General features: G+C 37.8%; 1 protein-coding gene across 2 annotated transcripts; it reads left to right on the forward strand.

Annotated features, from left to right (window-relative positions):
- The first annotated feature begins 433 nt into the window (after positions 1–433).
- On the forward strand, positions 434–14,910 carry fkbp5 (FKBP prolyl isomerase 5). Of its 2 annotated transcripts, none has more exons than XM_053316051.1 (11): positions 434–713; positions 4,831–4,964; positions 5,128–5,272; positions 6,254–6,396; positions 7,347–7,461; positions 7,548–7,704; positions 10,301–10,391; positions 10,621–10,704; positions 10,782–10,967; positions 11,092–11,331; positions 12,509–14,910. In XM_053316051.1, the coding sequence occupies exons 2-11, from the start codon at positions 4,860–4,862 to the stop codon at positions 12,608–12,610; spliced, it is 1,368 nt and encodes a 455-aa protein (XP_053172026.1). In that variant the 5' UTR covers positions 434–713; positions 4,831–4,859; the 3' UTR covers positions 12,611–14,910. The 2 variants fall into 2 exon arrangements, with proteins under 2 accessions (XP_053172026.1, XP_053172027.1); XM_053316052.1 differs by having other exon boundaries at positions 4,857–4,964.
- Positions 14,911–15,562: the final 652 nt, after the last annotated feature.

Raw genomic sequence — 15,562 nt, forward strand, 5'->3', positions numbered from 1 at the left:
TTGAGGTGTGCTTTAATGTCGGTGCTTACACATCCCGTGTGTGTGTGGTAAAAGGCGGCAGGGCAAAAGGCTGGGCTATTACACAGCACTGTTGATGATATGTGCTGTCAGCTGAGCGGAGAGGACAGCCTGCTGCGGTACAGGCTGTTCCCGGCCTGGCTCGGCACGGAACGGGTTACAGGTCAGGGTGTCTATTGGAACACAGTGTTCTCATCAGCAGCGGCTGCGGTACAGCTACAGTACAGCCGGAACATTGTGTTACTTTGTGGCTGCTTTCCAAGACCTGCCCTTAATTTTACACTAAACGCCCTCCCACAACTCTACTCTCTCTCTCTCTCTCGCTCTCTCTTCTCTCTCTCTCTCTCTCTCTCTCTCTCTCTCTCTCTCTCTCTCTCTCTCTCTCTCACAGCCTGTGTCATTTCGAAGTCTGTGCTCCATGTGGCTACTACACCGGCACGTTTGTCGTCATTAGAGAGCAAAGGATAAAGGGAAAAAGACAAGGAAAGGAAAGGAAAAAAAACCTGCGCTACATAAGAACCACATGTGCAGAACATTTAGTACCCTGGATGTGAGATGAGAAGGGCGGGTTTGAATTAGGAGGAATAAACGCGGCTTTAAGAAAGAGCGAGAGACAAATATCTACCAACTGAAATTTCAGCGGGTCACCGAGGAAGAAAAAAAAAATAATTAAAAAAACAGGACCATAAAGAAACGTGAGTGTTTTATTTTATTTTATTTTCGATTTCTCTGTAGTCTACAGCTCTGCCTCTGGAAGACTTAATTAAGAAGTTAATTAAGACGTGTAAGGTTTACCGGCTTCTGTAGTGCTTTCTGTTCTGCCTTGTTGAGACTAAGGGACACTTGTTATACATAAAAAATAACAGCTTTTCTTAAATCTAAACATGAACGAGTGTGATGAAACAGTTCATGGATAAGTCTGGAGATGCCGTGTTGGTTGGTGGTTTTACAGGATGGATGCATTGTTGAATTTGCCACACGTGTGGGGGCATTCGAGGTTACAGCTGTATCCCACTGTGCTCTGGAAAATAAAGGCTGATAAGACTCCCTGTGTCTTTGTGTGTGTGTGTTTGTGTGGGTGAGAGTGTGTGTAAATGTGGCACTTGGCTGTGGTTCCCATTGGAGGTGGATGAGGACAACAGTTTACATCCAATCCCTTAAGGCTTAGGTGTATCTTCATAAATTACAGGTTGTGCAAGCCTGATTCTACTAGTTCACTCTGTGCTGATTCATACTCATTTTGGACCCACTGGTACATTTACAGCACGTAATGGCAGCCTTCTGAGAACTGAAAGTACACGGGTGTCATTGTACATGCGTTTAGATTCAGTGGAGGTGGTGATATTGAAGCACACTTTGTCTATATAAGTACTGCTGACAATGGATAAGGGTTAGAGCAAAGTTCCTAGGATGAATCAAACAGTCTTAGGAAGGTATTTCATTAAGATAATTGCTTCTTGTATAAATACACCAACATAAAAAGCTTGGTATCTAAAGCATGTCCAGCTCTGTATCATTGCTTTAACCTCAAGCAGTAGTCAAAACTTTGCCACTGAAGCATGATTTCCAGAAAGTGGTGGCTATAAAAACAACTTTACATGCTTCCCGTGCATCCCTTTTAATACCTCGTGATGCAGATGTCAGGTTAAAAAAGCTTCTCCCATGTCAGACAATGCGTTGCTTCAGGATGTCAGCAGAGTACGGATGTGAGACAGAATGTACAGATGTAATGTGTGTGTCTGTTACTGTGGTCTGTGCCTCATTGTGTTGTGTGTTCCTGCATTCCTCTGCAGGGCATCTGAGTTTAGGTACATATAGTCTTCATGCCATCTTATCTGTGTCGCAAGTACTTTCAGTTCTATTCTGGGTTCAGACAAATTTTTTTGTTACACGAAAAGGAAAAAAGTAACATGATGTAACTGTTGGAAAGAATCTTTTGATTATGGGGGATTTATTGATGATGGTGATTCATCACAGTAATGCCAGCACTTGCTTTGTTTAAATTAGAGCATTGTTTAAAAGCAAATGCAAAGGTGAAGTCAATCTGAACAATTGAAATCTGCCTATTTTCATCAGGAAAATGAAGCTGGGTTGTACGTGAGGGGGTCTCAGATTGGTGAGCACCATCAGGCTTTGCCAGCGGGGAACTGTGAATAGAAGGAACATTGTGTTCAGACACACACACACACTCACACACACACACATACACTCTCATACACACACACACACACACACACACACACACACACACACACACACATATACACACACACACACGAGTTACATCTAAAATGAAATCCATGAAATTTATAAGACTCAGGACAAGGTGTTGCTTCTGAAGAGACGGACATTTTGTCCTCTGCTTGTGTTGAGGAGTTCAGTGAATGAACACTTGATCTTCTTAAGTGACACAAATTTGAAGAACTAGAATAAATTGTTCAGATATCAGTGGAGCAGATCTTTATGGTTTTACCCTGTGGTTTGAAGCACACTGGTGGTGGCTTGAGCTGCTCCTAAGATCTTGCTCATGCTAAGAAAATAAGTTCGAATTTCCTCATCAATATTCAATACAATGAGCTTGCCAAGTTGATGCCAGGCTCTGCTGCTTAATGTTCATACTTGCAGGTGCTTTAAGAACTTAGTGACCACGGATGAATGTCCTAATTGCGAAACATCATTAACAGCATCTGTGATGTCCTGAAAAACAGTGAGGACAGGAAAGATCAAGATCAGATCTGATGTTTCTTGCTTTCTCACAACGCACTGCCTTTGAGTAAAGTTCATAGCCTTAAACCATCTCTGTGGAAATGTTAAGTGGCCACAAGACCACTGTTTGATCAGCCCATATCCTCTCCCTCACATTGCTCCCTTTAGCCTCTGCAGTAAATATGAACAGGCTGTCACATTAATTTAAAAGTGTTTTTAAATGTTGTTTGCTTCAACAGAATAGACAAAGCCTCTCTTGTTGTACCTGTTTAAAGTGGTTTCACTATGTTCTAATGTTACATAATTTCCAGTGCAGGGGCACTTGAAAGATGGGCAAGAGTTAAGTTGTGATGATAAAATTTGTACAAGTCTTCCCTGCAACATCAGAGAGATAATCTCTTATCTTTAGTTCTTCTTATAAACACAGACAAAACAAACAAGTAGAAAACATTGCCTTTATATAAATAATTTTTTCCCTCCTGGAGGCAACTGCCAATTTAGGCAAGAGGTTGGGTTATTTTTTGTTCGTTACATATACATTTTGTATGTTCTTTCCTTTGTTAACACGTGTTGGTCAGTCTAGCATCTCATTTCATCATTGATGTTACATTTCCATTTGTTACTTCACAAGTCCGGCCAAAGTGCTAACCTTAGTATCATCCAAACATGCTCACAGAACAGCTGATGCTATGTGAGCAAGTGTTAATTTCTCAGCTGTTGCACATGATAATGATCACCAAATACTGTTTGCCAACAGGTTTAACATATCCAAGTAGCTTTTTCATTGTCTTCAAACAATGTCAAGATTATTCTGCGAGGGCAGAGTGAAAATGCCTGCAGGCATGTGTACTGACACAGTAACAATGCATGTCGACAACGATTGCTTCTGTGATGAGAGAGGAAACATTTAACAGCTGTAACACCAACGTGTCATTATTGTTTTATTGCTCTGGCAGAGCTGCTGGCCAAAGAGTTCTTGCCACATGGAAGTGTTAAACAGAGGCTATCTATCTATCTATCTATCTATCTATCTATCTATCTATCTATCTATCTATCTATCTATCTATCTATCTATCTATCTGGTAGCTATATGCTGTATTTGGGATAAAAATAGGTGCTACCAAAACAAGAGAATCTTAGAAAAAATAATTAGTTTTGTGGATATGATGATTTCACCTGGTTAAAACAGTCAAACAAGTTAAATAAAAACTGTGTGCAGCAGCCTGTGAAGCAGCCTGAATGAGTCAGAAAAGTAATTTACAGCAAGCTACTGTACAGTATATCACAACATCAACAGAAAAAACTGAAAATATGTAGCCTAAAATCTTGATAAGATTTAATATCACCTCTAAGTTGAAGAGGTCAAATTCAAAAGTTTCACCTGCCTCATCACAAAAAACTGCAAGAGAAATGACACGACTGTGATGGTGTAGCTATATTTGAGTGTAGTGAAACCCACACTTTCCTGTAGACACAAGGGTTTTGGAAGTAAGACGAAAGACTCATTGCAAAATGAAAAGTGAAGCTATCTAGACTCTGCTGTACTGCAGATTTAATTTAGGTGTCAATAAAATGTCTGGATGGTATTTATAGATCCTGCTGTCAAAGAGCACAAAAGGGTTATAAACTAATAGTCGTGGACGTACTGTACTCAGCGTGTGTTACAAAATAAACCCAGCCGCTGCCTTTAATGTAGGTTTATAGTTATGTAATTACGTCATCTGTGGTGTATCACAATAGGTCCGCTACAGGTGAGTGATATCAAGTACAGTGCAAGGTAGAACAACTGGGATCAATCCTGAAGTGGCTTTTGCAACAAAACTGTATCTTGAGTATAGTAGACAACGTGTCCTTAAATATCTGCTAGTTATATAATGTGGAGGAAAAAGTCATATTTATTGTGTGGATTATGGTGATCTGGTCCACATATTTTTGTCTGAGATCGTGATTTTCCACTCCAGCTCCACAAATTAGATTTATTTCATGTTGAATTTTCTTTGTTGCAACTCTGTTCCAAAGTGAAAACATGAGACATGAGGACATGTTGTTTATGGTGCTCAAATTGCTAACACGTAGGCTTGTGTTGTTTTAAATAAATGTTTACAGTGTTACCGTGTGATGCCCACACGCAGAAAATGACCAGTGATCAGGAACTGCCAATGGACGGCCAATCAGCCACAGCTGTGTTTGCTGCAAGGGGCATTGATGTAACACTTAATAAAGACCAAGGAGTAATCAAGGTATTTATTGTCATTGCTTGAGATTTTAACTTTTTATTGTAGGTATTCAAGCACAAATAGGACTTTTGATTTTCATCTGTTATTCTCTGGATCTTCAAGCTCCTCTCTGTCAAATGTTGTAATTTTTCTCAATTAAACTGGAAGCTTGTGTTTCTGTTTCCAGGTTGTGAAGCGTCAGGGGATAGATGGAGACCGACCAATGATTGGAGACAAAGTGACAGTCCACTACACTGGAAAGCTGCTCACTGGGAAGAAGTTTGACTGCAGCCGAGATCGCAAGGAATCTTTTTGCTTCAACGTCGGCAAGGGTAGGTGATTTTTCTTGTAATATATTACTGCATACATTACAGTCACATCTGATAATGCCTTAGTGTTGTCTCTTACTTAAAGGAAGTATTTGTAATTTAGAGTTAAGATGAGAAGATCAGAACCATAATCAGAATCAGTTTTATGTGTACAAATAAACATTGAATGTTATGCACAGTATATACAGCCTGCTAAAAATAAATAGTAATACATTATTTGTATACATGTCATTGCACAAATTTGTATTTTCAACTTGATTGAGTAATTTTTATATTAAATATATAATTTGTAGGTACAGTGGGTATGAGCCGATGAATGTAAACCTATGGCCAACAGCCGGTTATCTCACCTTAGCATAAAGATTGAATCATGGGGAAACAGCAAGCCTCATGTTGTCTGTCAGCACCTCCAAAGCTTAGTAATTAACATGTTATATCTTTTTTGTTTAAACTGTACAAAAAACATGACATGTTGTGGTTTCACAGCGGGTTATGTGTGGGATTATTTCTTGGCTGGAGTCATTATTGTTTGTCTTGCAATCTCATGGTGACAAGAAGATTCTTCACTCTGCCAAAAAAATAGTCTTGCCATAGCCCTTCATAACACCACAACCTGAAACATACCAACAAGATATAAAATGTTAATTAATGTGGTTTTACGGTGCTGGTATTTTTTACCTTTGGCTCGCTATTTCCCCCATTCCCAGTCTTTATTCTAAGCTAAGCTAACCAGCTGTTGATGGCTGCTTTATATTTAGGGTACAAGCATGAGAGTGGTATGTTTCATCTAATTTAACTCCGAAGAAGCATATTTCCCAAAATGTTGAACTATACTTGTTATTATACCTTATTATTCTTAAATTTTTATTATTATACCTTGAATTATAAATTATTACATAATCTCTGAACCAGTTTTATGGCCCAGCAATGTTTCTTCTTATTGTTTAAAAAAAAATTAAAAAAAATTGATTTGTCTACTCACAGGACAAGTCCTCAAGGCTTGGGATATCGGTGTGTTGTCTATGCAGAGAGGCGAGGTGTGCACACTACTGTGTAAGCCAGGGTATGCTTTTGGAGCTGCTGGAAATCCTGACAAAATTCCTCCCAACTCTTCAGTACTGTTTGAGGTAGCTATGCAACGTCATTGCTGCCATTTGTGCCGTGCATTATTTCTGCATCACGTCAAGGGACTCTGATAATTTAGGAGCATGTGTCAGTCTCTGCAGATGGAGGTCTTTGGTCATAAAATTAACTGGTTTGTCTATTTTAATCTTCCTCAGCAATCCTGTTGCTTCTCTTACCAGTCTGTTTGTGGCTCAGTAGGGATACAATTCAGAGGTTTTCTATCCTCTGTAATCATTGATAATTATAATTCAGGTCTGAGAAAACTAAATTGAGAATTATTCAGTGGGTCTGCTTTACAAGCACACACATATCTCTCATAAAAATGAATATTCTACCTCCTAGAAGTCTTTTGGGAGGTATCACTTGCCGCAAAATTAATCAGACATTACCCAAAGTTTGACAGTTAGGTGTTCATTATTGATTTCATATGTGATCGCTCATGTGTTGCGCAAGCAGGCATATGAAGTTATTCAACTGTCCAATTCTTTTTAGTTTCACCAACATACTGACATTTGTTGTCACGTGTTGTTTAACCTCTTACACATTTCTTATGCACCTGTGCTTCTGTCATTACAAACTCGTGCTCTGCAGCCAAATTTTATTCAAACCCAAAGAACTTTATTTTAAATTCTAGCTGAGATCTCAAAGTTTCCAAAGATCCCAAATATGTCACGCTGAACTTTGGCGAAATGTGGATGAAATAATGCACAAGACAAGATGGACTTTTGCAACCATAAAAACATGTATACACTTATAAACATTCCACTCACTTTATTGATTGTGATTACGCAGTTGACTGGTACGACTCCTATTTGCTTTTTGTCATGTGTTTGCTTTTCTCCTCCCACACTAAACCTTTCTTACCCTAATGCTTTGTAGAGTTGTAATTTTGTATTCCAATAACCAACATTTGTGAAATACAACTAATAAATAAATATAATCTACAAAACAGATTGAGCTACTCAGGTTTGAAGGGGAGATGCTCACAGACGACGGTGGCATTATAAGAAGAATAAAGGTCAAAGGGGATGGTTACACTAATCCCAACGATGGAGCGATTGTTGATGGTAAACCTCTTTTTTTCTTCATGGACAATGATGAACATTAGTTCCACTCAACAGTTAAATCAAAGGTTAATTTGCGTGTCTCACAGTGCACCTGGAGGGGAACTGTGCTGGTCGACTGTTTGACTGCAGGGACGTAACCTTTACTGTCAGTGAGGCTGACGATAAAGGCATTCCACTGGGAGTGGACCGAGCCATGGACAAGATGCAGAGAGGAGAGTGCTGTTTACTTTACCTAAAACCAAAGTAAGTTACCAAAAACCTTTAAATGATCCACGTCATTGTTTTATGTTTTGCAATGGCACTTTGCTCGGTCGGAATTTGTTTGGTAATTGTGCTAAACTGTCATGCTGTGATCTGACCTGTGTTTTTTTTCTGACTTTCCTTCTAAACCAACAAGTTATGCTCTTAGAAACCTTTTATTTCATGGTGCTCAGTGTATGAATTTTTTCAAATTAGGATATTTATATGTGGATATACAGTTATTAATTATGGTAATATTGTCTAATATGGGTTTTTGAAAATTGATATTATGCCAAAACAAAATTTTAAACCCAACCCAACAGCAGCAATACAAAGAACTGGTGATTAGTACCAAAAACAGTTCATACTGAGAGTTCAAACCAGTAAATAGCAAATTAACATAGATGCAAAACATGGAAGAGGGCACAAAATAGAACAAAACAGATAGATAATAGAGAAAATAAAGACATAGAAACAAATTACATACTTACATGAATGCTTCTCCTGCTTTAAAACCCCCCCCCCCAAAAAAACATTTATCTCAAGACATACGTACATTCAGTGTTCTTCTTGGGGATCAAGGTGATTCATTCCTGCCAATAACTCCCTTTTAAGAAACTTTATTGTTTATTTGGCAATATGTATGTAATTTTTTATACCAGTCATGATGACATCTCCTTCATCAGCTTACCTCCAGATGGTTTATCTGTCTTTTCCAGGGAAGACTATCAGCTTGCAAAATATACATATTAATTATCACATACTGGCCTCGTTTTATATTTATATTTTATATATATGAATCCTGAGGTGCATTAAAACCAACTGTTCAATTGTGTGAGGTACCCCTTTCCAAAAGAAATTCTTGCATTCTTTTGGCATACATGGTATATTACTATAAAATGTATGCATTTTCACAGCTGCAACATGCATCAGCCTGGTTTTAAATTTCACAACCTGTATATTAAATCAATCAATCAATCTTTATTTGTATAGTGCCAAATCACAACAAAGTAATCTCAAGGCACTTTACACACAGAGCAGGTTCTAAAGAGAGTTTTAAAGAGACCCAACATTCCCACATGAGCAAGCACTTGGGCAACAGTGGCAAGAAAAAACTGGAAGAAACCTCAGGCAGAACCAGGCTCAAAGTGGGCGGCCATCTGCCTCGACCGGTTGGGGTAGAGAGGAGAGAGAGGAAGGATAGGAGAGAGAAGCACATTGAAAATCAACATTGAAGCTAGAAGGTCCGGGACTGGAATCTGTCATCCAGACATCTACAGGCCCAGATTACCTGTGAGACGAGAAAGCATAGACAACTCCGGGGAGGAAGTTTAGGTTATTGAATGCATTAATAGTACATGAATGTTAATGGATATAGATGGATGGATAGAGAGAGAGAGGGAGGAGGAGAGAGGAGCTCAGTGCATCATGGAAGTCCCCCGGCAGTCTAAGCCTATAGCAGCATAAACTAGGAGCTGGTCCAGGACAGTCTGGCCGGCCCTTATTATAAGCTTTATCAAAAAGGAAGGTTTTAAGCGTACTCTTAAATGTAGAGAGGGTGTCTGCCCCCTGGACCAAATCTGGAAGATGGTTCCACAGGAGAGGAGCCTGATAGCTGAAGGCTCTGCCTCCCATTCTCCTTTTAGAGATACTAGGAACCACAAGTAGGCCTGCATGCTGGGAGTACAGTGTTCTGGTAGGTACATAAGGTACTATAAGGTCTTTGAGATATGATGGAGCCTGACCATTATTAGCTTTAAAAGTGAGGAGAAGAATTTAAATTCTATTCTAAATTTTACGGGAAGCCAATGCAGTGAAGCCAAAATGGGAGTAATATGATCTCTCTTTCTAGTTTTTGCCAGAACACGAGCAGCTGCATTCTGGACCAGCTGGAGAGTCTTTAGAGACTTATTAGTACAGCCTGATAATAATGAATTACAATAATTCAGACTATAAGTAACAAATGCATGGACTAGTTTCTCAGCATCATTTTGAGACAGGATGTGTCTGATTTTTCATCAACACATGTCAAATGACGTGTTGATGAGGGTGCACAAATATGATCACATCACCCCCCCCATCCTGAAATCTCTTCACTGGCTCCCTGTCACACTCAGAAATGAGAACAAGGTCTCCCTCCTCACCCACAAGTGCATTCACGGACATGCCCCCCTATACCTCAAGCAACTCCTCACCCCGCAGACCTCCTCACGCACCCTCCGTTCTGCAACCATAAACACCCTCCAAGCGCCCAGAACCAAGCCCCGCACCATGAAAGCATTTTGCTAAATGTCTTTTATAGGTTCTTCTTTTAACCTTTTTTAAATTTTCTGCTCTGTAACACTTTGAGATTCCTGCAATGTAATGTGCAATACAAATAAAATGTATTATTATTATTATTATTATTATTATTATTACTATTATTTCTTGGCTGTTTATAGCTGACAGCACTATCTAATTTAGCTAATTTATCTCTATCTAATTTAGCAATTTATGTAAACATTTAGGAACTATAGCAAAACGTTTAGCAATTATTCTTTGTTTTTTGTCCTTTTCTTCTGAGCATTATTGTCAACAGTCATGTCTTGTCTTTTTGCAGGTATGCCTTTGGAAGTGAAGGTAAAACAGAGTTCAAAATTGGACCAGACAAAGACCTTGTATACGAGGTTACCCTCAAAGACTTTAAAAGGGTGAGCTCTACTTTCTACTTTGCTTTGTTTTTGCTAAATGAATAAACTACATTCTACATTACACTAGATTAGATTTGCATTAATGTATTTGTTACTTTGTGTTGTTATTTCATTATAGAAACTCATTTGAAGCCCACTTTGAGAAAGCCTTCATCTAGTGAATAATTTCAGCTGAAACTTAAAAACAATATTGACTCACATTTTCTGACTCTAACTGTGTTCCCATAAGGCCAAGGAATCCTGGGAAATGGACGTGCATGAAAAGCTGGCTTTGGCTGCTGAAGTTAAGCATAAAGGGAATCAGTATTTTAAGGTATTTTTTTTTTAATCACGACTTGTGAATATTTTCTGTTATTGTGACCATAAATTGGTGTTATCTTCTTGTATTAGGCAGGGCGGTACCAACAGGCAGTCATCCAGTACCAGCGCATCATTATGTGGCTAGAAATGGAGTGTGGTAATGGGATAGAGCAGCTAAAGAGGATACAAGACTTTGTTATGAAGGCCCACCTCAATTTAGCATTGTGTTTCCTGCGGATAAAGGAGTTTTCACAAGTAGTGGAAAACTGCAACAAGGTGAGCAACAAGACCCTGACCATATTTCCTGTGAACATCATTTAGTTTTACCACATTGTTGCTATGTAGCTGTGGGGACAGTCTAGATACATTCTTAACCAATTTCTCTGTGCGTGTATTTAAGGTGATTGAGCTTGATGAGTGCAATGAGAAGGCTCTGTATCGTCGCGGGGAAGCCCGTCTCCTCCGTAATGAGTTCAGCCTGGCCTTGGCAGACTTTCAGCAAGTTCTGCTAGTCAACTCCTCAAATCGAGCAGCTCAGGCTCAGATTTCCATTTGCCAAAGCAAGATGAAGGAATATCATGAGCAGGACAAGAAGACCTACAGCAACATGTTCCAGAAATTTGCAGAGCGTGATGAGAAGGTCTGTAAACTCCCTGTCCTCAACTAAATATAGAAAAATTGTCAGCTTGACTTGTGTTTCGTTTTTCTCTCCATTAAGTAAATTGAATATTAGCAATAATTTTAAGTTAAAATAGTTTTTAGAGTTTCAAACTCTAAAAATTATATGTACTTTCTCTTTCTCTTTCTCTCTCTCTCTCTCTCTCTCTCTCTCTCTCTCTCTCTCTCTCTCTCACACACACACACACACACACACACACACACACACACACACACACACACACACACACACAAGGCATTGAACTAATATAGTCAAATTTTTTATTACATTATTTTAGAAATTCGATTTATGTTGTAATGTTTATGTACCTGTTGTAGTTTTATGTTTTGTCATAATTTTTCACTGATATCAAGATCAAGGTCCATTGCATTCATTAAGCTATTCATATAAGAGATGGTTTAGAGATTTCACTTCTAAACAATATGGGAATGGAGTTCAGCACATAATAGAGTATTTTGTAAGACTTTTGGAAAATACATAGGAGACAAAACTGGCTGCAGTGATTTATCTGGATGGAACATTTTTATTACAGCTACTGCCGACTTTTTATCGAGAGCAAACACTGACCTAAATGATCAGCCATTTTGGTTATCATGGTGAGAATTATTGATGCAATTGAAGAAAGTCCATCTCACCACTACCTGCTAAATATACTGTAAAATAATTAGATATTCATGACAGGACCCCCCTTCATTGAATTTACATTTGTATAGCAGATGTAATTTATTTTAAGATGTAAGTTACATTTTCACAGTGTATTGTCCTGCTCTGTGTCCAAGTGTGTTTTCTTTAGTAGTATACTGACATCTAGTGTTCACTTATGGATTGGTTGAGTTTCTCTTTTACTGATGCTGATGCTCTTCTCTGTTAAAAAGGAGAAAATATTTATAAGAATAAAGAAGCACAACACAACATTTTAATAAATCAATTTCTTGATACTAATGTCAAATCTAAATTCAGTTGTTTTGATTTAATATAATTGTAATTGATTTTCAGCAGACATGAAATGCACAACTTCATGGGACATGCAAAATCTATGATTTTAGTAGTTTCAGTCTAATGACACCAGCAATGGTTTATTTTATACTGCTGTGGTTACTTGTGCTTTATCTGAAAAACTACACTGTCTCCTAACCAGGTTGTAAAGACAAAGAGGAGGCGAGACGAGAGCTTGAGGAGCAGCATGAATGGCGAAGTGGGCATTAAACGCCGACGGAAGAGTCAGGACTGTCCGTTCTAAAAGTGACATTTGAAAGGGAGAAAAGAAAGACAGGCCTCCCTTTGATTTCCAGGCCCAGGGAGCAGAGGCAGGAATGAAGTCATGTAAAAGCCTCTGATCCAAACCTCTTTATCCCAAAATCCAACGTTACCATTCCTGCATATAAAGCAGAGTGTAAGCAGGGATGTTTGCAAGCCAAACAGCATTTCCCCTGTCACATGAACTGTTCAACTGCCAGAACGCACCTCCCAGTGGAATTAGCACTGCAGAATCAGCAAGTTAAGATTGGTGAACACTTCTACACCACAACATATACAGAGGAATTCCATTTTCTTTGTCATTACGCTACTGTGTAGAGTTAAGATGTGCCTCCACAGTTTATATCCAATTCCAAAACTGCTCTGACTTGTATTTGGTATTGAGCCTTTCTTGGGCAGCATGCATGCATCACAAGGTGTTTGGGATTCAGACTTGAAACTTTAAAAAAATGTTTGTTAGTGTGCAATATGTACTTTGGATAAAAGGCGCAACAAGTCATGTGAGCTCGGTGGTATTTTCCAACAAAAACACAATCAATAATCATTTGTTGTGAAAAAGTAAGAAAAAACAATTGTCCGTAACTTAGGGCTTGGTTCATGAGAAATAATCACAGGATAGGAAGTTACATAGTCTGAATTCATATAATGTTGGGAAATACTGAAAATACAGAAATACTTTCTACTAAAAATCCTCCTCCAGACATGAACTTTCAGTATTTTCATAATTCACTGATACACACCTTGTGTTCTCAATCAGCAGGAGCCAGAAGCAGTAAGCAACATCTGAAAGAAGCACAAACTACAGATGCTAATTATTACCAAAAAATAAATATTTTATGCTGGCATATTACAACCTGCTGTCCCAACAAGTAAATTCACAATTCATGTGGTTATTATTATAAATAAATAAACACCTTAATGACTATGAGACAATGATATAAAACCTTTAAAGCCAAGTCAGTACATTTTTAAGCCCATAAAAGCTAAAATGTGGTTATTTTCAGAAATGCATGTATGCCTTTGTTTTGGGTAAATCTAAGGCATTGTAAAATGGATTTGACCACAGTCATGCACTAAAGTGATTAATTCATGAACATGGGTATGACAGGACATTATTCATTTGCTGAGAATATGTGTTTTATCCATTATACACATCAGGCAATACAAACAGTTTGTTTAATGAGAAGCCAATCTGGTATTATAGTTGATCAACAATTACAACTGATGATAGGTGCCCACTGAAGGATGCATATGGGAGTGACGACAGATAACGATAACATCAGTTTCATGGACTGATTACATTTTAAACTGGTGGCAGCTGCAAAAAATAAAACAATAAAAAAAATACAAAGTTAAGATATATTAAATTAAATGTTTTCGCTCCTGAGCTTTGTTGGATTTCAGTGGTTGATGAATCAATGTTTATTCTTCAGTTGCACTCATTTTATGCTAATCTATCAGCTAATTGCATAAGCAGCATGGCACAATCTTCAACACAAACGCAAAAAAAAAAAACGTCAGCAGCTGCAGCATTATTTCTACTGACTGTCAGAAATCCTGAAATTTATGATTCAAAACTCCCGCACAAGGAGACATGTTGGTCATAAAATCACCCCATCCCACTTTTGCATCTGACAGGGCAGACACATGAGTGTTGACTCTGTGAGTACAAGGGGGAAAGGGACACAGAAACTGCAATTAAGCTTTAAATCTCTTATGAATTTCATCACTTTTTCCAACTCTGGTAATGTGATCAACTAAATCATTTTACATCTGTGTAGGTCTTTTTGCTCAAGTCTCAAAACAGGTGTCTCTTTATTTCACTGCATCTTTTTTAATGTGTGAATGTTAGTGGATAGTAGACAATGATGCACTTTGGTGACTGTCAAACCAACACTGTTATCTTTTTATGAAATGTCTGGACAAAATCTGGACAATTATCTTGAGATGTTTTATAAACATTGGTTGGTTCAGAATGAAAACCTTAGCTGTCTTAAATATTTTGTGTAAAAAAATCAACTCTCTCTCTCTCTCTCTCTCTCTCTCTCTCTCTCTCTCTGTGTGTGTATGCGTGTGTGTATGTTTGTGTGTGTGTGTGTTAATATATCTTGTATGTTAGCAAGGTTTTTAAACAGCTTATTGCTAAATGTTTTCAAGTACTGCTGGCTCTAAACATTCAAATATTTTGTACAGTGGAAATGAGCATGAAGTACTTTTTTCTAGCAATTCTAAATTGTATTTAAGAATATACTGAATATTTATCCCCCTCTGTTAACTGCAAAACCTTAAAAAAAAAGATTTCCTGTACTACAATCATAATTTTTTATAACTTGAAAATGTAAGTTACGGGAATAATTTGGACAGCTTAAACAAGTAGGCTAAAATGCAGCTGGTCAGACTTCAGCTCACAGCCGACAAATGCAGTGTTATGTCATTCAAAAATGTTTACATGTATTCAAAAGATCATCATCCTGTCAAAAAAAATATGATCAATGTTTTAAACCGGCATTTATGCAAGAAGAAATATTTTCAGACAAAAACTACATAAGGTACCTTTGTTCATGTCTTCTTTATATATTTTTTTATTTTTTTGCACTTTAAAAGCATTAAATAAATCCAAGACTTGCATTTAAATAAAAAATGTCATTCTTTAAGTTATAGTTTACTATCTGGTAATAAGTGTAATAACATATCTGAAGGATATAGTATTGATGAGAACATTATGAAGACGCTTCACCAAACAATAACAGATTTTATTTATTTTACACACTTTTCTTTGTCAGAGACTGAAACTGTCAGATGAGACATCACATTCACTCCTCCGAATCAAATTTATTTCAACAGCAATTGTGCATGAAAGATGTGTATCTGTCAACACTGTATTCAGAAAGAAATACATATTCAGGCACATATTATCACACCATTCTGGGCTTTG

This window comes from Scomber japonicus, chromosome 3, assembly GCF_027409825.1.
Source record: "Scomber japonicus isolate fScoJap1 chromosome 3, fScoJap1.pri, whole genome shotgun sequence".
Classification (NCBI taxonomy): domain Eukaryota; kingdom Metazoa; phylum Chordata; class Actinopteri; order Scombriformes; family Scombridae; genus Scomber; species Scomber japonicus.